The sequence below is a fragment of the Brassica napus genome, chromosome C5, assembly GCF_020379485.1.
Source record: "Brassica napus cultivar Da-Ae chromosome C5, Da-Ae, whole genome shotgun sequence".
NCBI lineage: Eukaryota > Viridiplantae > Streptophyta > Magnoliopsida > Brassicales > Brassicaceae > Brassica > Brassica napus.
The window spans coordinates 8,094,755-8,120,754 of record NC_063448.1 but is presented as its reverse complement, the minus strand read 5'-3'; the positions used below and the strand labels follow the sequence as shown (position 1 = coordinate 8,120,754).

At 37.6% G+C, this 26,000-nt stretch overlaps 3 protein-coding genes across 21 annotated transcripts; 2 read left to right on the top strand and 1 right to left on the bottom strand.

Moving 5' to 3' along the window:
• The first annotated feature begins 1,791 nt into the window (after positions 1–1,791).
• Positions 1,792–5,378, top strand: LOC106346812 (mediator of RNA polymerase II transcription subunit 15a). 14 transcript variants are annotated; one of them, XM_048758147.1, is made up of 12 exons: positions 1,792–1,905; positions 2,006–2,101; positions 2,173–2,234; positions 2,323–2,638; positions 2,764–3,016; positions 3,080–3,566; positions 3,652–3,722; positions 3,941–4,015; positions 4,306–4,558; positions 4,725–4,800; positions 4,951–5,062; positions 5,156–5,378. In XM_048758147.1, the coding sequence occupies exons 5-12, from the start codon at positions 2,987–2,989 to the stop codon at positions 5,210–5,212; spliced, it is 1,161 nt and encodes a 386-aa protein (XP_048614104.1). In that variant the 5' UTR covers positions 1,792–1,905; positions 2,006–2,101; positions 2,173–2,234; positions 2,323–2,638; positions 2,764–2,986; the 3' UTR covers positions 5,213–5,378. The 14 variants fall into 14 exon arrangements, with proteins under 14 accessions (XP_048614104.1, XP_048614108.1, XP_048614106.1 ...); XM_048758149.1 differs by lacking the exon at positions 1,792–1,905 and having other exon boundaries at positions 1,912–2,101; positions 2,329–2,638; XM_048758150.1 differs by lacking the exon at positions 1,792–1,905 and having other exon boundaries at positions 1,914–2,107; positions 2,187–2,234; positions 2,329–2,638.
• Positions 5,379–5,614: 236 nt separating this feature from the next.
• LOC106396123 (mediator of RNA polymerase II transcription subunit 15a) lies at positions 5,615–12,176 on the top strand. Of its 6 annotated transcripts, XM_048758139.1 has the most exons (14): positions 5,615–5,704; positions 5,800–5,859; positions 6,371–6,495; positions 6,629–6,740; positions 6,871–7,009; positions 7,074–8,405; positions 8,507–8,577; positions 8,662–8,736; positions 9,027–10,277; positions 10,361–10,705; positions 10,827–11,033; positions 11,127–11,215; positions 11,402–11,577; positions 11,661–12,176. In XM_048758139.1, the coding sequence occupies exons 3-14, from the start codon at positions 6,380–6,382 to the stop codon at positions 11,786–11,788; spliced, it is 4,041 nt and encodes a 1,346-aa protein (XP_048614096.1). In that variant the 5' UTR covers positions 5,615–5,704; positions 5,800–5,859; positions 6,371–6,379; the 3' UTR covers positions 11,789–12,176. The 6 variants fall into 6 exon arrangements, with proteins under 6 accessions (XP_048614096.1, XP_048614095.1, XP_048614094.1 ...); XM_048758138.1 differs by having other exon boundaries at positions 5,630–5,859; XM_048758137.1 differs by having other exon boundaries at positions 5,655–5,973.
• Positions 12,177–22,652: 10,476 nt separating this feature from the next.
• LOC111206295 (metal tolerance protein 10-like) lies at positions 22,653–23,615 on the bottom strand. Its single transcript, XM_048757169.1, has 3 exons — positions 23,328–23,615; positions 22,938–23,087; positions 22,653–22,802 (listed from the first exon to the last, which is right to left on the bottom strand). Exons 1-3 carry the CDS (start codon positions 23,613–23,615, stop codon positions 22,653–22,655), a joined length of 588 nt encoding a protein of 195 aa, XP_048613126.1.
• Positions 23,616–26,000: the final 2,385 nt, after the last annotated feature.

Below are 26,000 nucleotides of genomic sequence, written 5' to 3'. Positions count from 1 at the left end.
TCATATTTATACAACTCTATTCTTCTCCTTCGGCTTCATAGTGGAGATGTTAGAGGGTCGGTTCGCCGATCATCATTATACTATTGCTTGCATAAGTTTGAGTTTCTGTCTTACGTCTGTGTCGGCGGTTAGTGCAACCTACGTTTCTAGGCACTTGTTTATTGGTTGCGTGTGGCATGTTCCAGAGGAGCATTGGTTGGTTGGATCGGCCTTTGTTGATGGGGCTTTCTTCTCGGACTTAAATCCTACTCGCGCTTGGGCCGGGAACCCATCCTCCAACATCTCTCATAGTAATTTGTTAAAAAAATAATAAAAAACATTGAAAAAGAGGAGTTTTAGTTAGAGAACTCCTTAGATTCTGAGTTCTATTATTGGCTTTTGAATTTTAAAAAATTGAAATATAAAATCTTTCTTATTAAAATATAAGAATTATATTGGACCTAACTTCAGTTGATGTATGAGATTATACATTAAATGTCATTAATAATTAACTAAAACAATAAAATTTCATTAAAATAATTATGGAAACACCATCTATATTCTATACTATTATTTGAGTAGTGAATTTGCTGATTTGTCATGTTTTCCATAATTTTAGGTAATTTTGCTTATTTTTCATATTTTTATTAAGTTTTAGCTAAATCATTAATTCATTATTAGTTTTTAGTTAAATCACTAATTTATTAATTTTAAAAATACCCTTATTGAATCTTATATATAATTTAATACGAATTTTATTTTAACAATAGTACATTTATATTCTATATTAAATATTTAGTTAATTTTTTATCCATCATATTTTTATTAGGTTAGTTAGGTTATTGATTTACCACACCCTTAATGAGTTTATATATAATTAAACGAGTTTTATTTTAATAATATTAAATTTATACGTTATATTAAACATTAAATAATTTATTATGAAATAATATGAGATAATTATCAAAAAAACAAAAATAAGATAATTTTAATATATATTGTGTTGCTATCTAGAAACAATATTTTATTATAAAACTTAAAAAATTAAGAACCAAAAAATTTATAACTAAATATTAGTCAATAAAACACATTTATATATAGATATTTTCTAAACTATTTTTAAGATATGAGTGTTTTAAAAATTTTAACACAATAATAGATACATATTTTGATAAAAAATATTTGACATATATAAATACTTTGATGTTTGATTTAACTATTTGAAAACATAAATAAAATTTATTATAATGGTTTTAGATTAGTAAGACATAAACTAATAAGAAGATTATGTCCGCATGTGCAAGCAAAACACCTAGTTATACTATAATTTATGTTTCCAAACAATACAATAATTAATATTGTATCCAAATAATATAAAATATTAGATTCTTTTTTTAATAATTTTAAATTAATCTTCTTTCAAATTGTTTTATAAATTAAATAATTTATATATAAAAAGATAAAAAAATAATTTTTTATATAGTCTTAGATTATATGTTTTCAAATTCTAACATTTTTATAAATTTCTTTTTTTGAATTTTTTTTTTTTTTATTTTTTTTTTCAAATTTTCTTTCTGTAATTCGAAATTATTTTTTGAAACTATTTTATAAAATTTTAAACTTTAGTCTCAAATCTCCATCCCTTAACTCTAAACCCTAAAGTTTAGATTAGTTAACCCCTATAATTATATATTTACCTTTTTAATGAAATATTATGGTCATTTTCATCATTAGAATTTATACTTTTCTCATGGAAACTTTTTTACTGCTATTTCCTAATATTATTTCGTCTTTGTTTTTTAGAAACTTTGGCAGAGTTATCACCATCACTGATAAGTAGGTTTCCTTACTGATACGTGGTCCAGTCACCGTGAAATGATGCGAGCAAAACGGCATCGTAATACATTGAAAACTTGGTCATGGCTTGTAAGCTTCCCTTCTTCCTCTGCGTTTGACCAGAAAGATTCTTTAATTCTTCAATCCCGATCAACCCTAAACCCTAATCTTCGTGGTTTGTAAACCGTAGGGAACACTTAGATGGATAACAACAATTGGAGGCCTTCCGGAGACCAACGGAGACAACTGTATCAATCCCAAAGAACCCTCCCGGAGATGCCATCATGTATAGGTTCTGATACTTTATGATCTGATGCTGAACAAAAACCTTTTGTTTATTAATTGTAACATCGCTAGACTCCACGGCACAGACGGAATGTGGAAATGCGGTTGATTGGCAAGAGGAGGTTTTCCAAAAGGTAGTTTTCTTTTTTTTTCTAATTTGGGTAATGCTTCCGCCTTCTTAGTCTCGCTGTCCATTCTGCTTACGCTTATTAAATCTCGAAGAGATAGATGCAACACGACAGGCTATCTTTTGTTGCGGACTACTCTGCAAGCCTCGGTTCATTCGGTATGGAGGGAGAGAAATGATCGACGTCATGGGGCCACGCCTATGAATCCCACCTTGTTAGTTAAGATGATTGACAGGCAAATTCGTAACTGGTGTCTGACAGTAACAGCTACGGGCCACAACAAGTACGAAGCTTTGTTGCAATGCTGGTTTGCTTCAAGGGAGTAAGCTATGGTTTTCAATCATTTTGATCTTTCTGAGTTTTCATGTAAGAGTCAGTAAGACCTAAACAGCCACACTTGATGTACAAAAGTTAGTTTTCTTTGAATAAATTTTACAAATATTCAAAAAAAAAAAAAAAAACACGACAGGCTATCTTACATAAAATACCATTGTAATGAGTAATCGTTTTTGCCCATGGTGCTTTGTCTTTGCAGATTAAACTATACAAGCAGCGTACTTACCAGATCTTGTCGAAATCTATCGGAGAGCTGCAGCCAAGGTGCAGCAAGTAAGTCTTTTTCTAAGAGAGTTGTACCTGCGAGAATTTCTATGCAAGACCATTGCAAAAGAAAGTCATACAACTTTTTGGAAACCATTCTACCAAAAGATGCTTTTGAGGCTCGTATTTTTACTGTCCAGTAGAAAGTAAACTGTCGGATGTTTATTTTGCTTCCCAAACCGACAAAGGTTGTAGCTTGCATCTATGTGCTTGTCTCTTTTCCTTCTGAGCACATTCCTTTTTCTCTCCAGATGGACTCTGTTCCGCAGCAACGAAGATCAGAGCAGTTTGAGAAATTGAAACAATTCAAGGCAGCGGTGGAGCGAATGATACAATTCCTTTCGGTGTCAAAGAGCAATATCATACCTGCATTAAAGGATAAGGTGGCTATTTATGAGAAACAGATTATAGATTTGGTAAATATGCTAAGGCCGAGGAATCCAGTACAGCAAGGGCAGCTTCCGGAATCTCAGATGCAGCCTATCCAGCGACAATCATCTCGTGGTATGTTTTCTTCTCAAGGCCAACAGTCACAAAATCAGCCATCCCAGCAGCAGATGATGCCCCTTCAGTCGCACCGTCAGCACTTACGTTTGCAAGAACAATCTAATCTGCTACAGCAGGACGTGCAACAAAGGCTACAGTTTTCAGGCCAAGTCACAGGTTCCCTGCTTCCACCTCAAAATGTAGGGGACCAACGGAGACAACTATATCAAACCCTTCCAGAGATTCCCTCAGGTATGCTTTTACATCCTTGTGAATACTTTAGATAATCATTCAGCAGGATCTGATGCTCAACAAACCCCGTTTTTGTAAATTGCAGCATTTTTAGACTCCATGGCACAGACGGAAAGTGGTTATGGGGTTGATTGGCAAGAAGAGATTTTCCAAAAGGTTGTTTTTTTTTCTTTCTAATTCGGGTAATGCTTCCGGCCTCTTAAGTCTTTCTGTCAGCTCTCAGAAGGGTTTGGGGGAGATCAAATACTTTTGCTATATATATACCAATTTTATCTACATTTATTAATCTTCAAGAGATAGATGCAACACGGCAGGGGATCTTACACATATAATCGTAATGAGTAACCGTGTGATCATGTTGCTTGTCTTTGCAGATCAAAACTTTGAAAGATGCGTACTTCTCAGATCTTACAGAAATCGACCAGGGAGTTGGAGCCAAGTTGCAGCAAGTAAGTTGCGATATATTTTTCTAGGAGAGTTAGAGTGTGTCCCTCCAAACAGTAGAGTATCTGAGCGAGAATTCCTATGACTTCAATGCAAGACTGGTTCGATATTTGCTAAAGCAAGTCATACAACTTTGGAATCTTGAAAACCGTTTCACCAAAAGATGCTCTTGAGGCTCGTATTCTTTCTGTCCAGTAGAAAGTATCGGATATTTATGTTCCTTTAGCTTGCATCTATGTGCTCGGTCTCTTTTCTTGTTGAACACATTCTTTTTTTTTCTTTTTTTCTTGAGCAGTATTCTCTTCCGCAGCAACAAAGATCAGAGGAGTTTGAGAAATTGAAACGAGTCAAGACAATGTTGGAGCGAATGATACATATCATATCGGTTTCAAAGAGCAATATCATGCCTGCATTAAAGGAAAAGGTGGCTTTTTATGAGAAGCAGATTATACTTTTCGTAAATGTGTACAAGGGGAGTAAGCCAGTACAGCAAGAGCAGCTTCCGGAATCTCAGATGCAGCCTATGCAGCAACAATCATCTCCGCACGGTAATATACACTCTCATGATAGTCAAGCAAATCCGTAGATACAGTCCGTTTACGTGGTGTAATATATGGATGTTGGAAGCTCAGCTGCATCCATTTTCCCACTTGATTTGTTTCTCTTGAATGGAGTTAGAAATCTGAACTTAATGCTTTGCTTTGTCCACATTAGGTAATCTTGCCATAAACAGAGGTGACTGGAGAGCTCTACATCCACCAGCTTCACGCCAGAAGAATGTCAACACGCTGTGAGTTTGTTCATCCTCCATATTTCTCACTCTTAGCTGCTTATTCCCTCCCCAAAAGCCAATTTAATGATAAAACTCTGTTGAAATATAGAATGTTTTACAACGTTTTGCCATGAATATGTTTATAAGTTACTTTTGTCATTGGAGCAGATTGGAAACACTGAAGAAACATGTTCCATATTCTGGGGAAGAAGGAATCGAAGAGCTCATGAGAATTGCTGTCAGCTTCGAGGAGTTAATTTTCAACACCGCAAAAAATCAGGTTACGAGTATTTTTGAATAAGCGCAATGTGTACTTCCTTGATATCATCCCCTCCTTTGTTTCTTGATGTTGTGTGTTGATTTCGAGTTTCAGATGGACTACTTTTGCAAAATATCCTTGAAGATGCAGAGTATGGAAGAGGGAAGCTAAGCGAAATAAGAGGGGGAAGGCAAGTTTGCATGTACAGATTTGTATATAAAAAAGCAACCTGCAAGAGTTTAAAAGGAAAGGCATGAATAAACATGTTAAGTGTATTACCTTTGAAGTGGTTTCTTGTTTCTTAGTATCGGTAGCAATGGGAAAAAACCTTTCTTTTTTTGGTCGAAACGAAAACTAATAGAGTTGTCACTTATAAATAGGTTTATGTTAACTCTAAAATATTCAAATTATTTCGTTCTTAGTAATTAGTTGATACGCGGGTACGCGCTAACAGCTCGTATCGATATTGAAACGTCGTCGTAAAGAACTTTCTCAATATATCTATTTATACACAGTGGACCTTGTAATTTATGTTTAATTGGAGGGGGTTAGTGGTAATTTAAAAAGCAGCGCGACGACATAGAAAACTTTGGTCATAACTTATAAGCGAAGTTGAGGGGACACATTTGGCAGCTTATGACGCATGAAGTTTCCTTCCTCTGTGTTTGCCCAGAAACATTCTTTTATATATTCTTCAAATTCATTTCTCGATCAACCTAAACCCTAATTTAACTCCTATTATTTTTTTTCTCCTAAAGGCAGACTCTAATCGTTTGTAGCAAACGCGAAATCGCCTCGACACGCTTTGAAAATTTGAGGTGAAATTTTCGAATCTCGTTTTTCTTTTGATGTCACTCTGTTGCTTTTCGAGTTTTATCTTGTGATCGGAGTCTCGGGAAGCCGTACTATATCGCCATCGCCCTCTACCGATGGTGATTCTCGGTTCTTACTGAATTAGGAGAATAGATTAACTTTGTTTGCGTCATGTCATAAAGTATGCTTATTCGTTTCGTATGTGTCTTTCTGCTACGGACAGGAGACAAAGCTGGTAATAAAAAAAAATGAAAATTTTGGCTGATCACTGAACACAACTTGTTTTTGATTTTGTTTGGTGATTCCTTATTTGATTTCTGATGTCTCAAACTTTCTATTATTATTATTATTATCCTGGCTGGTCTGATTATTGGGCATAAATGGAAAAAAAGGAAAGAAACATATATTGAGAAATGATAGAGTGTTAATAATAATAATCCATCTTCTGTGTGGTAGTTTGTTTCTTGTAGTTTTTTTTTTTTTGGGATATCATCTTATCATGGTTTGTATACGTAGGAACACTTGATGGATAACAACAATTGGAGACTTTCCATTCCAAATGGAGAATCTGCAGCCATGAACAATGGTGAGTGGAGAAAACAGTTGCCACCTGATTCACGCCAGAAGATCGTTAACAAGATGTAAGTTTATTTAATATTTAATATTATTAACTGGTGTTGTTGTAATGTTATGTCTCTGCAAAATGTTTCATCAGAAATACATGGTGTTACACTTCTTTGACCTTTACTTCTGTTTTTCTTACTCTATGCGCAGAATGGAAACACTAAGCAGGCACCTTCCGAATTCTGGACCAGAAGGAATTAACGATCTCAGGAGAATTGCTGCCAGATTTGAGGAGAAAATTTTCAGCTGTGCTGTTAACCAGGTACTTTAATCATCTGCTGAACATCCACTTTTTTAACAAGCTGGAAAATAACAGACTTTGGTAGCCGTAAAGCTATATGGGGGTATCAATCCATGTATACCTCCCTGATTTTCTTTTTTTGAATTTTTAGACTGATTACCTTCGGAAGATATCCATGAAGATGCTGACTATGGAGACTAAATCTCAAAATGCTGCTGGCTCTTCCTCAACTACCCCTGATGCTAATAATACCACATCAATGGATTCAAGTAATCATGATTCTCAAGCATGTATTGCATATCTGGTTCTTTAGGATGACTGTTCCTCTAATTTGGTCCTGTTTAACTTTTCTAGTACCCAACAATCAGGGGCAACTTCTTCCAGGAACGTTACCAAACAATCAATCTCAAGCACCTCAGCCGTTGATGTCCCAAACCATTCAGAGTAACACAGCCTCTGGCATAACCGGTTCTACCGGTTTGCCATCTTCCATGCCGCCTGTTTCTTCCATAGCCAATAATAGCGTTGTAAACCAGAATTCCAGTATGCAAAATGTAGCCGGACTGTTGCAAGATTCATCTGGGCAGCATGGCCTTTCATCCAACATGCTCTCAGGATCCCAAAGGCAGATGTTGGGCAGACCGCCGCATACTATGTCTTCTCAGCAGCAGCAGCCACAGGGTGCACAATATCTTTATCAGCAGCAGCAACTTCTCAGGCAGAATTTTCAGGCAGGGAATGTCCCCAATCCCAATTCGCTTTTGCCAACACACATACAACAACAACAGCAACAAAATGTGCTGCAGCCCAATCAAATGCATTCGTCTCAACAGCCTGCTAGTACGACATCTGCGACGCAGCCTTCAGCTGTGAGCTCAGCTCCCATCCAGGGTCTCCACACAAATCAGCAGTCAAGTCCTCAATTGTCTTCTCAGCAGACTACGTCACAGACTATTCTTCGTCAGCAGCAATCATCGCTGCTAAGGCAACATCCGCAATCACAACAATCCTCTGGCATCCATCAGCAACAAACTTCATTGCCGCAGCAGTCAATTTCTCCCCAGCAGCAAGCACAAATGATGCGGCAACAAGCTGCAAGTGGCTCCGGCATCCAACAGAAGCAGATGATGGGGCAGCATGTTCTTGGGGATATGCAGCATCAACATCAGCAAAGGTTACTGAACCAGCAAAATAATGTTATGAACATGCAACAGCAGCAGAAGCAACACCCTCCGGCCCAACAGCAATTGATGTCTCAACAAAACAGCCTTCAGGCTACTACTCAGCAACCACTGGGCACTCAAAGCAATGTTGCAGGACTCCAGCAACCACAGCAACAGTTGCTCAGTTCCCAGGTTGGCAATTCGAGCTTGCAGACTAACCAGCAGTCGCTGCACATGTTATCACAGCCAACCGCTGCGCTGCAACGAACACACCAGGCTGGCCATGGCGGCTTGTATCCTTCTCAGGGACAACAGTCACAAAATCAGCCAGCCCAGCAGCAGATGGTGCCCCTTCAGTCGCACCGTCAGCAGTTACAACAACCTAATCTGCTTCAACAGGATGTGCAACAAAGGCTACAATCTTCAGGCCAAGTCACAGGTTCCCTGCTTCCACCTCAAAATGTAGTGGACCAGCAGAGACAACTGTATCAATCCCAAAGAACCCTTCTGGAGATGCCATCATGTATGCTTTTACATCCTTGTGAATACTTTAGGTTCTGATACTTTACATAATCCCTCAGCAGGATCTGTTACTGAACAAAACCTTTTGTTTATTACTTGTAGCATCGCTAGACTCCACGGCACAGACGGAAAGTGGAAATGCGGTTGATTGGCAAGAGGAGGTTTTCCAAAAGGTAGTTTTTTTCTTTCTAATTTGGGTAATGCTTCGGGCCTCTCGTAATGAGTAATCGTATTCCCATGGTGCTTTGTCTTTGCAGATCAAAACTATGAAAGATGCGTACTTACCAGATATTACTGAAATCTACCAGAGAGTTATAGCCAAGTTGCAGCAAGTAAGTTGCCATATTTTTTTCTAGGAGTGTTAGAGTGTATGTTGTCTGAAACAGTAGTAACTGAGTGAAAATTTGTATGAATTCAATGCAAAACTGGTTCGACATTTTAACAGAAAGTCATACAACTTTGGTGTCTTGAAAACCATTTCACTAATAGATGCTCTTGTTTTTACTGTCCTCTGGAAAGTAAACGTCGGATATTTATGTTCCTTCCCAAACCCACAAAAATTGTAGCTTGCATCTATGTGCTTGACTATTTTTTTATTGAACACAATTCTTTTTCTCCCCAGATGGATTCTCTTCCGCAGCAACAAAGATCAGAGCAGTTTGAGAAATTGAAACAATTCAAGACAATGTTGGAGCGAATGATGCAATTCCTATCGGTTTCAAAGAGCAGTATCATGCCTCCTTTAAAGAATAAGGTGGCTATTTATGAGAAGCAGATAATAGATTTCGTAACTGCGCACAGGCCGAGGAAGCCAGTACAGCAAGGGCAGCTTCCGCAATCTCAGATGCAGCCTATGCAGCAACAATCATCTCAGAACGGTAATCATTCTCATGATGGTCAAGCAAATCCGCAGATGCAGTCAATGAGCATGCCTAGGGCACAACAGAGTAGTTTGGAAAATGTGCAGAACAATGTTCTCTCATCTCGGCCTGGAGCTTCAGCACCACAGCAGAATATTCACAGTTCCGTACCGGCTTCTAGTTTAGAGCCAGGCCAAGGAAATGCACTGAACAATGGCCAGCAGGTTGCCGTGAGATCCATTCAACAAAATACTTATCAACAAGTAAATAACACCTCTGCCTCTGCTCAAAGTGGGTTAAGTACACTGCAGCCTAATGTTAATCAAACCCAGTTAAGTTCCGGTCTGCTTCAGCAACAGAAAGACCAACAAATGACGCAGCCGCAGCAGCTCAAACAGCAATTTCAACAGCGCCAGATGCAGCAGCAACTACTTCAGAAGCAGCAATTAATGCAGCAGCACCAGGAACAGTTGCAAGCAAGACAGCAAGTGGCACAAAATGATGTCAGTCCTGGGATGTTTCAGCAACATTCTCTGCAGAGTCAGCGTACTACTTATCCCCATCAACAGTTAAAACCAGGATCCCAGCTTCCTGTTACGTCGCCTCAACTTTTGCCAGGTTCATCTCCTCAGATGACGCAACAAAATTCGTCTCCCCAGATCGACCAGAAAAATATGATGTCATCTGTCAACAAGATGGGTACTCCAGTGCAACCTGCAAACTCCCCGTTCGTTGTCCCATCCCCTGCAACCCCCGTGGCACCGTCCCCTATGCAAGTTGACTCTGAGAAACCATCTGGAGCTTCTTCGTTGTCAATGGGAAATACTGCACGGCAACAAGCAACTGGAGTGCAAGGCGTAGTTCAATCCATTGCATTTGGCACTCCGGGGATCTCTGCCTCTCCTCTGCTTCAGGAGTTTACTAGTCCTGAAGGAAATAATTTAAATCCTTTGACAAGTACATTTGGAAAACCAAGTGCTACTGAGCTGCCTATTGAACGCCTTATCAGAGCCGTAAGTAACGTTACATCTTTTGTAGTTGGAATATTATTGTTCTAAATATTCTGATCTTGATGTATGTTTTTTCTTGCTTTCAGGTGAAGTCCATCTCACCACAGTCACTTTCTTCTGCAGTAAGTGACATCGGATCTGTTGTAAGCATGGTTGATAGGATAGCTGGTTCAGCCCCAGGAAACGGTTCAAGAGCTTCAGTTGGCGAGGACTTCGTTGCAAAGACTAAGTGTCGTCTCCAAGCAAGAAACTTCATGGCGCAAGAGGGGATGACGCCGACCAAGAAGATGAAGCGTCACGCAACTGCGATGCCCTTAAGCGTTTATTCATTAGGAGGAAGCGTTGGTGATAACTGCAAGCAGTTTGCATGTTCGGAAACATCAGATCTGGAATCTACTGCGACTTCTGTTGGCAAGAAGGCAAGAACTGAGGTATGTTTTTTCATTTAGACTTCCCTTGGGTATATCTGAAAATTGACTCAAACAGCAAAGAAGATTGGGAAGCAAAAGGTTTCAGTTTTTCTAATGTTGAAATCTCAATCTTGGACTGCAGACCGAGCATGCTCTTTTGGAGGAAATCAAGGAAATAAACCAGCGGCTGATAGATACAGTTGTTGAGATTAGTGATGATGAAGATGCCGCTGATTCTAGTGAGGGAGCAACAGCAAGCAAAGGCTGTGAAGGAACAACAGTGAGAGTTTCGTTTATAGCTGTTTCTCTCAGCCCAGCCTTGAAGGCTCATCTCTCATCAACCCAAATGGTAAGCATGGTCATATCGGTAATATTTTGTGGAAATGAAACCGTATCATTTCATTTTATCCTTCTTAAGATATGTTTTGTACTTTTGTTACAGTCTCCTATTCAATCATTGCGTCTACTGGTACCTTGTAGCTACCCCAACGTCTCTCCATCTCTCCTGTATAAACTGCGGGTGGAAACCAGGTAACAAGACAGGACTTCAACCTCAAGAAAATTGAAACATAGATCTTTCATACTTGGTCAAGCAAAACTTCTGCCATATAGTTTTAATCTTCTCTGAAATCATCTGGCTCATGTCTTCTAGAAACCTTCCATAAGAAACTGGATCATTTTCCTACCTTAATTAACATGGTCTGGTGTCTTGAACAGCAAAGAGAACGGGGACCTCTCGTCCAAAGCTATGGCAAGGTTCAATATATTGCTAAGAAGTTTGTCACAGCCGATGTCGCTCAAAGACATTGCCAATACATGGGACGCTTGCGCTCGGACTGTGATATGTGAATACGCACAGCAATTTGGTGGTGGAACTTTTAGCTCAAAATACGGTACTTGGGAGAAATTTGTAGCTGCTTCCTGAATCTGATATGTATCTCTCATCATGTCGTGATTGTAACTCTATGATTCACAGTTTGTCATGAGCATGGTTCAAGAGTTGTTCTCGACAGCCATGAGAACCAATCCATTACTTGTTGTTCTGTTGGGAGTTGTTGTGTCGGAGGGCGTGGAGGGTGTAGTAGTATATATAAAGGAAAGTGAGTAAGTGAGGGCTTCGTCGTTAAGTTAGTTGAGGCGTAAATAAGAGTGGAGTAGAAATAGTTGGGTCAAAAGTGAAACTCAAGTTAAAGAATGAATAAACTGTTGCCAACCAAAAACAGCTTTTTAGAAAGTGAAATAAAAAAGATGCCAGTGGTTTTGTAGAATATCGAGAACTGGTGGTGGTGAGAGTGTGGACAATGGAGTGTGACCATCAATCACGGTGTGGGTAAAGGAGAGCAAACCCAATGGGAATATGGGATCTTTCTTTCTTTTTGGTTTTACGAGTATCACTGTCTTGTGTTTTGGTTTGAATCTACTTTGCTTTGCTTTTACAGAATAAAATATATTAAAAAGTAGAATCAAATCGAGGGACTTTTTTTTAGCACTATTACTATAACACTTTTTATACCAGATATGCAAAGGGAAATGCTGCCAGAAATCTAGGAATCTATTTAGGTGATTCTAGTTAATCATTGATAAGAGACTTAAGACCATCTCCAATGAAGAGGTTCTTCAATCAAAACTCATCTATTAAAACTAAAAATAAATAAAAAAGAAATTAAGAGAGAATGAAAAAAAATTCTAAAAATTCTTGTTTTATAACCATTTCTAAACCTTTTTTCATCCACATGTCATGCAATTAACATTTAAATGATTTTAAAAAATATCAAATTTAATTACACAATTAAAATATGAATATTTTTATTTTTTTGAACCTTATATGATTTCTAATGGTTGGAAATGGTCTTATAACATAATAAATAATAATAGTTGTTAAAAAAAACATAATAAATCATCAAGGAATTTATTAGGTGATTCTAATTAAGTCATTCACAAGAAGTTTTGCATGACTGATTAATTAATATAATCTAGGAATTTATTAGGTGTTACTGTCGTGAAAAACCCTTTCTCTGATTTTTAGTGTTTTAACATTTGATATGACGCTCAACAACTTGTTTACAAGTTTTCTAATTTAATACATTGATTACCAATATTAATATTAAAGCTTTATAATTTATAATACTAATTTAAAATTTGTATCTAATTTGTTATTATTATTTTAAAAAATAAACCTTAAAATTAAAAATTATTAGATATATAGATATTAAGATATATTAGTCTCCAGATCCTGAAGAGAGAAGAATCAGAGAATCAAGGATGAGAATGACTCTACAAGATTTGTCTAAGGATCCCATTGGTCAAAGATCTTGTTTACGGTTGGAGAGAGCACCTGTGCTTTCGAAGGAAGTGAACACAGACAGAGGCAGGGTGTTTGATTTTAGCAGAGTTCAATCTGAGGTTGCACCGGACATCTCAGAATCATCTTCCTGTGGTCCTCTACGACAAAAGATAGCTACTGATAAAAGAGAAGCTTGTGGTGAAGTTGAGAAGGGTCTATCAGAGGGTTTTGGGGAAGATCATAGGGAGGAAGGTCTTTTGACGATCCGAAATCAGCAGATGAGTAGGAGAGGAGAAGGTTATTTGGTGAATCAAGGAGATGGGGTACGCATGGAGGGTGCAGACATTGGAGGTTTTGCTATAGGAAGCGGCCGCAACATCTCCTCTGAAAGACAGGCTAGAAGTAGGAATTCACAAAGTAGCAGATCATCGTGGGCTCGTAGGAGCCAGAGTAAGAGAAAGAGTGTTCCTACTGGTTCCGAAAATGGGCCTAATGAGAGAGCTGAAGCTTCAATGAAGCGTAAGGCGCATGAGGAAGGGGAGGTGTCTTCGAAAATGTCAAAACAAGTGAAAGGGTTGATGGTTTCCCTGAAACCATCCAATCCTCAATGACGACGCTCTCTTGGAACTGTCGGGGTTTGAGAAGCAACCTGACAGTTCAACGCCTAGAGGAGATGTGTCGTGAACATCTCCCGGATTTCTTGTTTCTCCTAGAGACTAAAAACTCTAGTAGTCACGTTCTAAAGCTGCATAGTTCGCTGGGTTATGATCATTGTCATTTGGTGGACCCAGTGGGATTAAGCGGAGGTTTGGCATTGTTTTGGAAGAGTAAGTATGAGGTGAATGTTTTGTCGGCATCAGCAAGAATTATTGATACAGAGGTAAAGCTGGGTGCGGTGACTTTCTATATGTCCTTTGTCTACGGTGATCCTGTTCAACACCGACGAGCTGCAATTTGGAATGAACTCAGAGACATTAGTTTGAACAGGAATGGAGGTTGGTTCTTGACTGGAGATTTCAACGAGTTGATGAATAACTCTGAGAAGGTTGGAGGGCCTCAGAGACAAGAGAATTCCTTTTTTGATTTTAGAGCTATGGCGAGGGATTGTATGCTGAAAGAGATCCCGAGCTCTGGAAACAGACTGTCTTGGGGTGGTGTGAGAGAAATCAACTCTAATGGCATAAAAGAAAAATTTTGGGTTCAATGTCGACTAGACAGAGCCTTTGGCAACGTGGAGTGGTTCAGAATGTTCCCAAAATCGCACACTATGTACTTGGAGAAGACAGGATCCGATCATCGTCCTATTTATACAAGTATAGCTGAGTCGGGGCGGCGGAGGTCAGGCCGTTTCATGTTTGATAAACGGTGGTGTAAGAAACCAGAGATAGCTGAGGTGATCAGGAGGGGATGGTGTAATAATTTTGCTTCAGGACAAGGTTCAGTCTCAGAACGTATTCAGTCGTGTCGCCGTGAGCTTTCAAAGTGGAAGAGGTCAGTCAATGTGAATTCAAATGTGAACATAAAGAGATTGAGGCATGAACTCGAGTTGGAAGAAAGTAAAATCTTCCCGGATCTGACAAGATTGCTTGTGCTTCGGTTGGATTTAGAAAGAGCTTTCTCCGAGGAAGAAGCTTTTTGGAAACAGAAAAGCAAGAACTCTTGGCTTCAAGTTGGAGACAAGAATACAAAAGTTTTTCATGGGTGGGTCGAGGCGAGGAAAATGAAGAACAAAGTCCATTCTCTACTTGATTCGGAGGGTGTGGAACATTTTCAGAGGAACAGATGGGGGAGATTGCAGTGCGGTATTTTGAAGATCTCTTCCACTCTTCTGGTATCGCTGACTCTACTGAATTATTGGAAGGAATGACTCCAAGAATTTCTGAACGTATGAACAGAGGTTTGATTAAGCCGGTCTCGGATGCAGAGATTAAGAAAGCAGTCAAGGCGATCAAAAGTGACAGTTCTCCTGGTATTGATGGTATGATTGGACAGTTCTTCCAAAAATTCTGGAGCATTGTTGGACCACAGGTGATTTTGGAGGTCAGGAGTTTCTTTGAATCGGGTCAGTTACCGGCAGATTGGAACTTTACAGAGATATGCCTTCTACCAAAGGTTTAGAACCCCAACCAGATGAAGGATCTGCGACCGATCAGTTTATGTTCAGTGGTGTATAAAATTGTGTCTAAGATACTTTGTGACCGCCTGAAGATTGTGCTTCCTCACATTGTTTCTCCTGCCCAGGGAGCTTTCGTCACAGGCCGGTTGATTTCAGACAATGTTTTAGTTGCACATGAGATGGTGCACGGTTTAAGGATGAATCCCCTATGTAAGTCTGAATTTATTGCTATAAAAACAGACATGTCGAAAGCGTACGATCGAGTGGAATGGGACTTCCTTGAAGCTTTGTTTCAAAAACTGGGGTTTCATCAACAATTGATTTCGTGGATTATGTGCTGTGTGCGATCAGTGTCTTTCTCCGTCTTGCTAAATGGACAGTCCTATGGCCATTTCAGGCCTAAAAGGGGGATCAGACAGGGGGATCCACTATCACCATTTTTATTTATTTTGTGTGCTGAAGCTTCGGTCCACACAATGAATCAAGCGGAACACCAAGGGCTGGTATCAGGGATGAAGTTAGCTCCAACGTGTCCTGCGTGCAGCATCTTTTATTTGCAGATGACAGCTTCTTTCTATGTCGGGCATCACTAGCAGAGTGTGCAGAATTTCTTCGACGTCTGAAGTTGTATGGTGACTCTTCAGGCCAGGTCATCAATTTTCAAAAGTCTGCAATAACATTTGGTGCTGGGATCAATCCGGTTATGAAGAGATTGCTGTATGAGTTCCTGAATATAGAGAATGAAGGTGGTGATGGGAAGTATCTTGGATTACCTGAATGTTTCAGTGGTTCTAAAAGGAAGTTGCTTGCATATATAGGGGAAAAGTTGGGTAAAAGACTTCAAGGTTGGTTTGCCAAAAAGCTTTCCCTTGGTGGAAAGGAGGTTCTCCTTAAGTCAATTGTTATGGCTTTACTTGTTTATGCTATGTCATGTTTTAGATTGACAAAGCATCACTGCCAGAAAATCATGAGTGCAATGGCGAGTTTTTGGTGGGATGAATGTGACGAAAAGAGGAAGATACATTGGGTATCATGGCCAAAACTCTGCATTTCTAAGGAGAATGGTGGCTTGGGATTTAGAGATATTGAAGATTTTAACCAAGCTCTCCTAGCAAAACAGGCTTGGAGGTTGTTAAATGAACCTAATTGTTTGCTTGCGAGGATTTACAAAGGAAGGTATTATGCTAATACGGGTTTTATGGAGTGTGGGAAAGGGTATAGACCGTCGTACGCGTGGAGGAGCATCCTTTTTGGCAGGGAGTTTTTAAGTAAGGGGCTGATTAGATCCATCGGTGATGGCCAGTCAACTTTGGTGTGGAGTCAGAAATGGATTATGGATGAAGTTCCGCGCAGACCTATTAACAAGGAGATGATGATTGATGTTAACCTAAAAGTCTCCGATCTTAAGCTGAATGAGAATCAATGGGACGGAGATAAGCTTCAAGAGATCTTTCCTATTAATGAGGTTAACCGGATATTACATATGCCTGTGGGTAACATAACGGACAAAGACATCTGGGCTTATTCCTCTCATGGCTCTTATACGGTTAAGAGTGGATACATGGTGGCTACAAAAGAAAAGGAACAGCAGGCTTTACAAATGAGTTTGGCTACTCAAGGGTTGTTGGAGCTGAAGCGAGCCATTTGGAAGGTCCCAATAGTTCCAAAAATTAAAAGTTTTATGTGGAGAGCGGTTTCTGGAGCCTTGGCTGTCTCTGAAAGACTGAATACACGTGGGATGCATTTGGATACAGTCTGCAAGCTCTGTAAACAAGGAGTAGAGTCGATCAAACATGTTCTTTTCGAATGTGAGATTGCACAGGAGATGTGGTCTTTAGCGGGTTTTCACCAAGGTCCATCGATAACTGATAATAGTCTGATTGGTTGGTTGTCAAGCTACCTCAAACTAATGTCGGTGGAATCCCTTCCGGTCTCACAAAGAAGAGCGATACCTTGGGTTCTTTGGAGCATTTGGAAGAATCGAAATAAGGTCCTGTATGCAGATTCTCAAGACTCACTAGCTTCTCAAGTTACTCAGGCAGGTGAAGAGGCTAGGACCTGGAATGAGTTAAATGTAGAGCAGCAACGTTTGGAGTATATAGGTGGCCTGTTGGGAGAGAACAGGAGATGGGATCCACCATTAATAGGTACTCTGAAATGTAATATTCACTCGAATTGGAGGAACGCTAAACTGCATAGTGGGGGCGCTTTTATGATTCGTGATCATAGAGGGGATGTTCTTCATCATGCGCGAGAAGCATTCACGTTCTCTCCTGATAGATTAACATCGGAGTTGCGATGTTTGGAATGGGCGCTGCAAAGTATGAAAGATCTCGGCTATCAGGATGTAGTGGTTGGGTCTGATCTGCATGATCTTATCAGTGCCGTAATGAGACAAGTAAATTGGCCAAGGTACATGGCAATACTGTCAAGAGTGAGTACACTCTGTTTGTCCTTCCCTTCTGTGGCCTTTGAATCTGAGTCTGCATCATCAAATGGTATTGCACGGGAGATTGCTAAGAGTGTGCTGCGCGACGGACGTTTTCAATCTTATTTGGCAATGGGTGGACCAGCATGGCTTCACCAACAAATTTTTAGAGAAGCAAACCTTATACACTCGTAGATCTTTTTAAGATTGAGTGTTTATATTTTGTTGTCTCTATTGTTCTGTTTCACTACTTTACCCTTTGGGTTGTATTATTCATGATTTGAAGTTAAAAAAAAAAAGAAGATATATTAGTCTGCACAAGGTGCGGGACATCTACTAGTTTTTAGTGTTTTGACATTTGATATGAAGCTCAACGACTTGTTTACTACAAATTTAGTTTTAATCATTTTTTTTAGTATCACAGAATTCAAATTTCCAGTCCTACTTGATCACGCGTATTTGTTTGTCTTGGATATGACCTCTATTTCATATATATGTAAAGAAATATATAAATATATTTATAAATTAAAACATAAAAAAATTTCTTTTTATTTTGATATCCATATGTATATATAATTTTTTATTTTTTTTAATCTAAATTTCATAGACATATCAATGGAATGGATTGTGAAATGTGGATGGTGAATTATAGATGAGGATTAGAGGAATAACAAATTTGATACATGACCAATCCTTATACACTATTCACGAGATACCATCCACGACACACTATCCACGAGAAACCCATCCATGATACATCCATCTATAAACCATCATCCACGTATCACCCGTACATGAGCCTTATAGATGATAGGAAAGTTATCAGATATCCTTGAATCAGTACACATGCTCTCATGCATGGTTCGTAAGATCACAAAGTCTAAAACATTGCGTGCTTGAGCTTCCACTTGATTGTACAAAAACTTGAAATACAAACAGCCAATTGCATAGCTTCTTTATAAAAAATGTTAACACAATTCTCTTGTCCACAAATTATCTTGTCCATAACTATCTCGTCCACAAATCTCTGTTGCACAACTTTGACGTCCACAATTATCTCATCCACAATTCTCTTTATTACACGATTTGTGTTTATGTTTTTCGGATGTGTTTTGGTTCTGGTTTGAATACGTCAGATGTGATAGAGCGTTCTGTAGCGTGGAGTATAGATCGAAGCAGATGGTCATGGACGAAGAAGAAAGCTTTAGAAGAGACAAATGTTCCTTCATGGCTGTTAAAGCAACAAAGCCTGACTCACCAGCCCGATGTCTTCAGGTGGTGGTCACCACCGTCACCATCGTTTAACTTGTTTGATTCTCATATATATAAGTTTTAAATTTCAAATCATGATAAAAGAAAGAAAAAATACAAAAATAATAAAAAAATCACTAAGGTGAGGATTTAACATATTTCATTTTTCCAATTTCTGGATCTAGAGCAAATGAATTGAATTTAAAAAAAAGAGGGGAGTTGGTTCCCCGAAGAGGAATTGAATTTTTAAAAAGAAAGATAAATGGATTATTAGATGGTTCAATTTATAATCAATTACCTCTGGTTATGAAATGTAACCAAGCCCACTTATATACTAGTTAAGGGGTTTATTGATCAATTTAACGTGAAAAGTGCCTTCAATATCCAATGTGTCTATTAGATTAATTAGAAACTTGAATTGTGTCTTCTAGAGTATTTTTTTCTGTTTTCAAAGAAGTGAATATTTCGAATGTACTCAAGGTACTCCTTACCCAAGCTCAGCAAATCAATCCACAAAGAGAGATCCTTTGGCTTCTTCGGCCCCAACTAATTCTCATTCTGCAACATATTTCTGCATCTCCATTAGCCATTAACGATTCACTCATATAGAACCTTCCAAGTTCAAACGAAATAGAAGAACTCAAGTAAACCTTCCAAGTTCAGAACAAACAAAACATCAATCGCTAACCCCACCTTCATCACTAATAAATCACCATAGAATCATACCAATTGCTTTTATTTATCTTTGTTTTGAGTTTTGAGATTAAATTAGTTTCTAAACACCAAAATGAGATTTTGAAAAGTCAATTAGCTTCAAACAAAAAACGGCATTTGGTTTTAAACAGCATGCAATGCACTTTACTAAAAACACAGATTGTGTGGTTTTTGTGCAAACACTAAAGCGGCATACAACACATTTTCCATTAATAGAAACGACACATCGTTTTGATATTTAAACCACATTAGTGGTGGGAAAAAAATGAACCAAAGCAACCAAATTCAAATCGACATAAACCAAACCAATGTATAGATCCTAACCATTCAGTTATAGTTTTATCAATACAAATGGTTCGGTTTGCTTTGGTTTTAAACCGAACCAAACCTAAAACCAATATATATTTAATTAGATTAACTAGATATTAATAATATTGAAATTTAACATAATTAACCATCTAACCTAAACAATATATATTATAATATACGTCATCGTTTTGTGGGTCCCACTTTTAAAAAGTGTAAAAAAGTGTCAAGCTCATGGTTCGAACCCGGGTTATTGAGATATAAACACCAACATTTATACCACTAAGCTAACTGATACCTTTGTACATTGATGGCCGAACCTAATATATATTTATGAAGGTCGGAAGCCCTTGCTTCTTCGGCTTCCTCTGAGGGTCGGACCTACAAGTGTGTTATGGTTTCATTTTTAAATGGGATTCATCACGTTATATGAAAAAAGCTTAAGTTTGCAACAATTATGGTTTTCCTATATTGTAAACTGTTGTAGTTTAATATGGGTTCTTTTCATCATTGTCTCAAACAAGTCTGAGTTACAGTGTTGCGCCGTGTATATGTTCGTAATCTATTTTTTCACCGGTGAACTCTTCATGTCCCCATCTTAAATCGCTTGATCATAAATGTTCCTGATTTGTAGCCCCTCTGTAAATCATATATATATGATTCTCATCTTTGATGAACTCAATCTGCATCTCCACAAAACTCATTGATTCCTCTTAGCTTTAACCATCTTCTAGAAAATGTTTCTCTCTGCCTCTCCAGTTCGTCAACCCGGCGTCCCGGCGTCCGTCACTCAACCTTCGAGTCTCTCCGTCTTGGTCTTAGTAGTCAGAGCATAGCCTCTGGCTTCCTCCGCTTATGGGATTCCCTGAACTTCAAGAAAGACAGGGAGTTTGTGGGAATCACGGTTCTTTTCCTCGATGAAAAGGTAAGTTAATATTCGATCTATCACACTTATTTAACATAATAGTTTTAATTTATTTCCTGATTCTTTGTTGGATAATACTATTTGCAGATTCCGTGATTCATGGGTTTACTCCCGTCGGACATGCTAATCATTACATGTCATCTTTGAAAGCAGATTCCATTGTGAAAGTCGATCGTTTTGAGGTTGCTAGGTGCTCCAAGTGATTGCGAACACAAACTTAGAAATTGGTAAACATAGCATATTTGGCAGCTCCAAGCAAGATTACAATCAGGCAAATTCAAGTGGAATGACATACCAACAACTGAAACTAGTAATTAGTCAACAACTTATCCCATATTTTCCTTATCTGAAAAAATCTACTGTGTTTCTGATCTATTTTTTCATCTACGCAACTTTAGCCTCTGTCATGGATAGCTCTCTCCCAAGGATTGCATTGACTATGGTTTCTGGGAAGAAAAAAATCTTGCTCCTGAAAAAAGACCGTGACAACTCTGTTGTAAGATTTTAGTTTGTGCAGAATAAAAAACCTTGATTTATTTTCTATTTAGTATAGTGATAGTTGTTGACAATCATTAATTATTTGCCAATATGTTTTTTATGCGGCATTTCAGAACTCTCCATTCCAAGCGGAACAGCAGATGGAAGCTAATTTTTTTGGAAGCTCCTCGACTTCAAGACAGAATCAGAAGATAGATGTTGGTGGGAGCTTAATCAAGGGAATACTTCAGAGAAGTGAGACGGCCTAGCCAGACTTCATCTATTGTACAGCCTGAGCAAAGAGTGGAACCCACAAAACACGAGAGAAGAAAAAACAAAACACGAAATTAACATATTCAGATATTCTCTCTTGCATGTCTAACATCTGACGCCGACGAAACTCAACACCCACGGCAGACGAAGCTGATGCAAGTAAACCTCTCATCAATCATGCTTAAAATCAATCTACGGTTTTCAATCTCACAAACTAAAAAACAATTTTACCTACATGAATCGGAAAATTAGTGCCCACATTCCCGACATAGAGAAAAAAAAAGAGTTGAAGTCCTAACAGTTTTTTCAGTATTAGACTAAATCACAGATTCAAGGCCCAGTTATTTTGAAACCCTAACATTTTAAATCCAAATTTATTATCTTTTTTCATGCACTATTTGATTTATATACAAACAACTACCTAAGTAAACACTAACAAGTTCCATCACCCTCAACTTTGAACATATAAGATATAAAAATATCAACATATGACTTCGTCGTTCATTCTTATATCAAACTCATCAACCTATGTAATATCCAAAGTCTCATCAATCACATTATAGACAAAAAACAATAAAATCCCGTAAACAAAACTATACAATACACCTATAATGTAGCCGACTCCGCGCTTGCGCAGAGACTATGTACCTAGTTAAAAGTATGACGTATATATTATCATCAAAATCGTAAAACTACACATGATACTTATACTATGTTAGAAGATACTGATTTTAAGAAATTGGGTTACTTCTTCTACAATATTTATTATGATGTTTTTGATACTGAAACTAATAATTTAATGATTAAATTATTAATTGCTTTATGTTTCATAAATTATATTTTGTTAAACGGACTAAAACAAAATTAAAAATCAATTGATTGAACTAATACACAACAAATAAAACAACAATAAACTGAACCGAACACAAACCAAACCAAGTAATTTTAGATGGTTTTGATTGAAGTTTTATTAGAACCAAACCGGATCGAAACAAAATCCGAATTTAAACCAAAATGCACACTTCTACCCACATCACTCGCGTATTTAGACACACGACATTAATTCTATGTCCATACAGACAAAACGACGTGAAGAGATCATAAACTAAAGAACTAACACTAGAAGATTACTTATATCATTCACCTCCTGAATCTTTTTCTGGTCTGTGATCTTCTACAAAGTTTATAATCTAACTAATACTTGTGTTCAGGAAGATGAGTGAACTCAAAGTCTACGTGAACAAAAGCGCGTTCCACCTCAACAAGTTGCTCGAGCATCTCCTGAGTCTCTCCGATGTTGTGAGCCTCTTGCAGTCTCATGTCCTCTGGCAAAACAATGTCCACCTCCACAGAGTAGTGAGACCCAAAAGTGTAGGTTCTTACTGTGTCGATATTATAGCAGCAGAGGGATCAATCCACCAGTAGAATTTGACTGCCAAGACAGTTGTTGCTAAGCCGATTGAATTAATGACAACTGACAACGTCAAAGAGGTGATCCTGAGCGTAGGCCCTAACGATTACGTTCTGAAAACCTCTGCAGTAAAGCATGAGTAGGAACTTCACTCTAGTGACAGAGGCCATGATCCCTATCATCCATTGCTCCTCTGTGCTATTCATATGAATAGCAGTCTTTAACAAAAGAAAGAATTGGGTTATAACTTGGAGACTAATTGCCTTCCTGACTCTAGCAAAAATTGTAGTCCAAGAGTAGCCATCAGGAAGCAAACACAATGATTCCCTGTTGATATTACGTTATATCTTCAGTTCCACAAGGCATGCAAAGGCAGAAACACAAGGTTTTTTGATCATCTAGTTTGGGTAAAAAGTATGTATGTTCTCTTGCGAGGGACACGTAAAAACTATCATTACTTGATAGACAGAAACCAAATAAAGAGCTACCGGACAGACCAACATACCACAGGTTGCATACGTCGTTTGCCAATAGGATAATGAATAATGGTTTGGTTTTCTCATGGCATTAGCTGTGAACCAGAGAATAAAACCAGACAGGAGATCCAAGAGAGAGTCCAGAGTTGAAGCAATCACAGCCATGGATCTACTCTCCATGGAGGCATAAACTTTGGCAATAAAGAGGACCAAATTTGTAGCGTTGGAGATGTGAACAGCCTGTCTCTCACTCTTTGCAAGCTTCTTCATTCTTCCTGTTGAAGCCAAACAAAAAAAAAAGATTTGAGTATGCTTAAAGGATAAACGTACGAAACCTTAAAGAGACATAAACCCTTGGAAAGAGTAAAGAAAAAGGTTATAGAGAAAGACCTCAGTTGGAGTTCCAGAAGCAAAACTGGTTTCATGGATAGACTCCATCTCATTGAATCCCTCGAGGAGCCTCTCTTGCTTCTTGTGGCATTCAGAGACTTTACGTCCTTTCCTTCATTGACAAACCCGAGGATGGTTAAAAACTTAAATATATAACATTTGAACGTTGACATTAATGGGTTTAACAGTTTCTAAATCATTCTACAAGGCGCTAAACCTCTGAAGAGAATCTGATTCAAAGCATCTATATAATTTAAATATAAAAAACAAAGAATCTGGCATAACAAACTCTAAAAGAGAAGCAGATCAAAGTTAAGTCGATAACTTTGAGTCTACAAAAGAAAAAAAAAGATTAATATTCACTTGAAAGTTGAAACAATCAATAGAGAGGGTTTTAATGAGAAATCCATACACACAAAAAAAAAACACATTTGCATAATCACGATTCACTTGCATCTTTGTGGTGAACACCGGGTAAACAAATCGTCTGCATGTTCTTGTTTCATTCTTTACTTTAAATCTTTCTTGTGATCGAACGAGAGCGAGTACGGGTTTCAGTACTCCTTCATGGTTCCTACAGCTTCCGAGCTCTTTGGACTAGAGCATTTCGGCATCATCTACAGTTTCATGATCCTAGGAAACCCGATTGGTGCAGTTCTCTTCTCAGGTTTAGTAGCTGGTCGTTTGTAATGCTGAGGCTACTAGGCAGGAAAGCTCGCTTGTTATGGACCTGAGTGTTTCAGGCTGACTTTTGTGATTCTGGCTACCGTCTGTGGGGGTTGCAGCGATCCTCGGAGTGATACTGACTGTTAGGATAAGACCAGTTTATCGGTCGTTGTACAGCTCAGGATCTTTCAGGCTACCTCAAGAGTAAAGATCACTGAGGGCTTAATGTCATGGTTTTGTGTGTAAAAACAGCTTTGTTATTGTTTTAGAAAAGACTGTAAAAGTGGTTAACTATTGGAGCGTGATTAGTAAATGAGAGTAAATGAAAAAGTGGGAATGGAGTAAAACAAAAAATGTAAAATCATATCTTCTGTAAAACTCTTACTCCCTCTGTTTTTATATATAAGTAGTTTTATTTAAAAATGTTAGTATCAAAAAAAATTATTATTTTTAAAAAATAGCATTTAATATATAAATTTAACCAATAATTAAAAAACATGTATTATTGGATTAGTCATATAATATCTAATTAATGCAAAAGTTGTTTTAAATTATGTAAACATCTTAGAGCATCAACAAAGTTAAAATTTCTGAAGCAATACCTCCAGACATATAATAATAAGAAAAATTCTTGGGTTCACCCCCTAGGGTGAACCTGTACACCGTGGTTGAGTATTTAATATTTGATATATTTAAAAAAAAGAAATAAAATTGAATATCCAAATTAGATTATATTTTTAAAATAAAATAATAAAAATACATAAAAATAGTTACAAAAAATAAATTAATTAATATTGTTAAATCTTCAGCAAAATACTAAACCCTATACCCTAAATCCTAAACCCTAAACCCTAAACGTTAAACCTTAAACTTTGGATAAACTCTAAACCGTTGGAAAATCTTAAACCCTAAATCATACATTAAAAACTAAATTTTACTAACACTAAACCCTAAATCCTAATCACTAAACCCTAAACTCTTGGGTAAACCCTAAACCCTTGGGTAAACTCTGAACCCTTGGATAAATCATAAACTCTAGGGTTTAATTTTAAATATTTTTGATTTAGAGTTTATGATTTATCCAAGGGTTCAGGGTTTATCCAAGGGTTTAGGGTTTAGTGATTAGGGTTTAGGGTTTAGTGTTATTAAGATTTAGTTTTTAATGTATGATTTAGGGTTTAAAATTTTCTAATGGTTTACGGTTTATCCAAGATTTAAGGTTTATAATTTAGGGTTTGGAGTTTAGGATTTAGGGTATAGGATTTAGTATTTTGCTAAAAGTTTATCAATATTTATTTATTTATTTTTTGTAACTATTTTATGTATTTTTATTGTTTTATTTTAAAAATATAATCTTATTTGGAAATTCAATTTTGTTTACTTTTTTAAAAGATATCAAATATCAAATACTCAAACACTATTGGTTGGTGAATCTAGAGGTTCACCCTAGGAAGTGAACCCAAGAATTTCTCTAATAATAATATAGTTTAACATTTTAATTAAAACATAAATAGATAAAAGCTAAGTCAATTGTGTGATGACACGTTACAAAAGACGTTTCTTTAACCCAGGTAAACGTTTCTTTGTCAAGAATCCTCC

Excerpts from the sequence above, each read along its gene's own strand:
- LOC111206295 (XM_048757169.1), bottom strand. The coding sequence starts at position 23,615 with ATGAAGAAGCTTGCAAAGAGTGAGAGACAGGCTGTTCACATCTCCAAC. Across the intron at positions 23,088-23,327 it reads ATTTGGTTTCTGTCTATCAA|ACTGCTATTCATATGAATAG; the intron begins GTAATGATAGTT and ends CTTTTGTTAAAG. Across the intron at positions 22,803-22,937 it reads AGGATCACCTCTTTGACGTT|GTGGACATTGTTTTGCCAGA; the intron begins GTCAGTTGTCAT and ends TACTCTGTGGAG.
- LOC106346812 (XM_048758147.1), top strand. The coding sequence starts at position 2,987 with ATGTTTATTTTGCTTCCCAAACCGACAAAG. Across the intron at positions 3,723-3,940 it reads AAGAAGAGATTTTCCAAAAG|ATCAAAACTTTGAAAGATGC; the intron begins GTTGTTTTTTTT and ends TTGTCTTTGCAG. Across the intron at positions 4,801-4,950 it reads CAGAAGAATGTCAACACGCT|ATTGGAAACACTGAAGAAAC; the intron begins GTGAGTTTGTTC and ends TCATTGGAGCAG.
- LOC106396123 (XM_048758137.1), top strand. Across the intron at positions 8,406-8,506 it reads CCTTCTGGAGATGCCATCAT|CATCGCTAGACTCCACGGCA; the intron begins GTATGCTTTTAC and ends TATTACTTGTAG. Across the intron at positions 11,578-11,660 it reads AACTTTTAGCTCAAAATACG|TTTGTCATGAGCATGGTTCA; the intron begins GTACTTGGGAGA and ends TATGATTCACAG.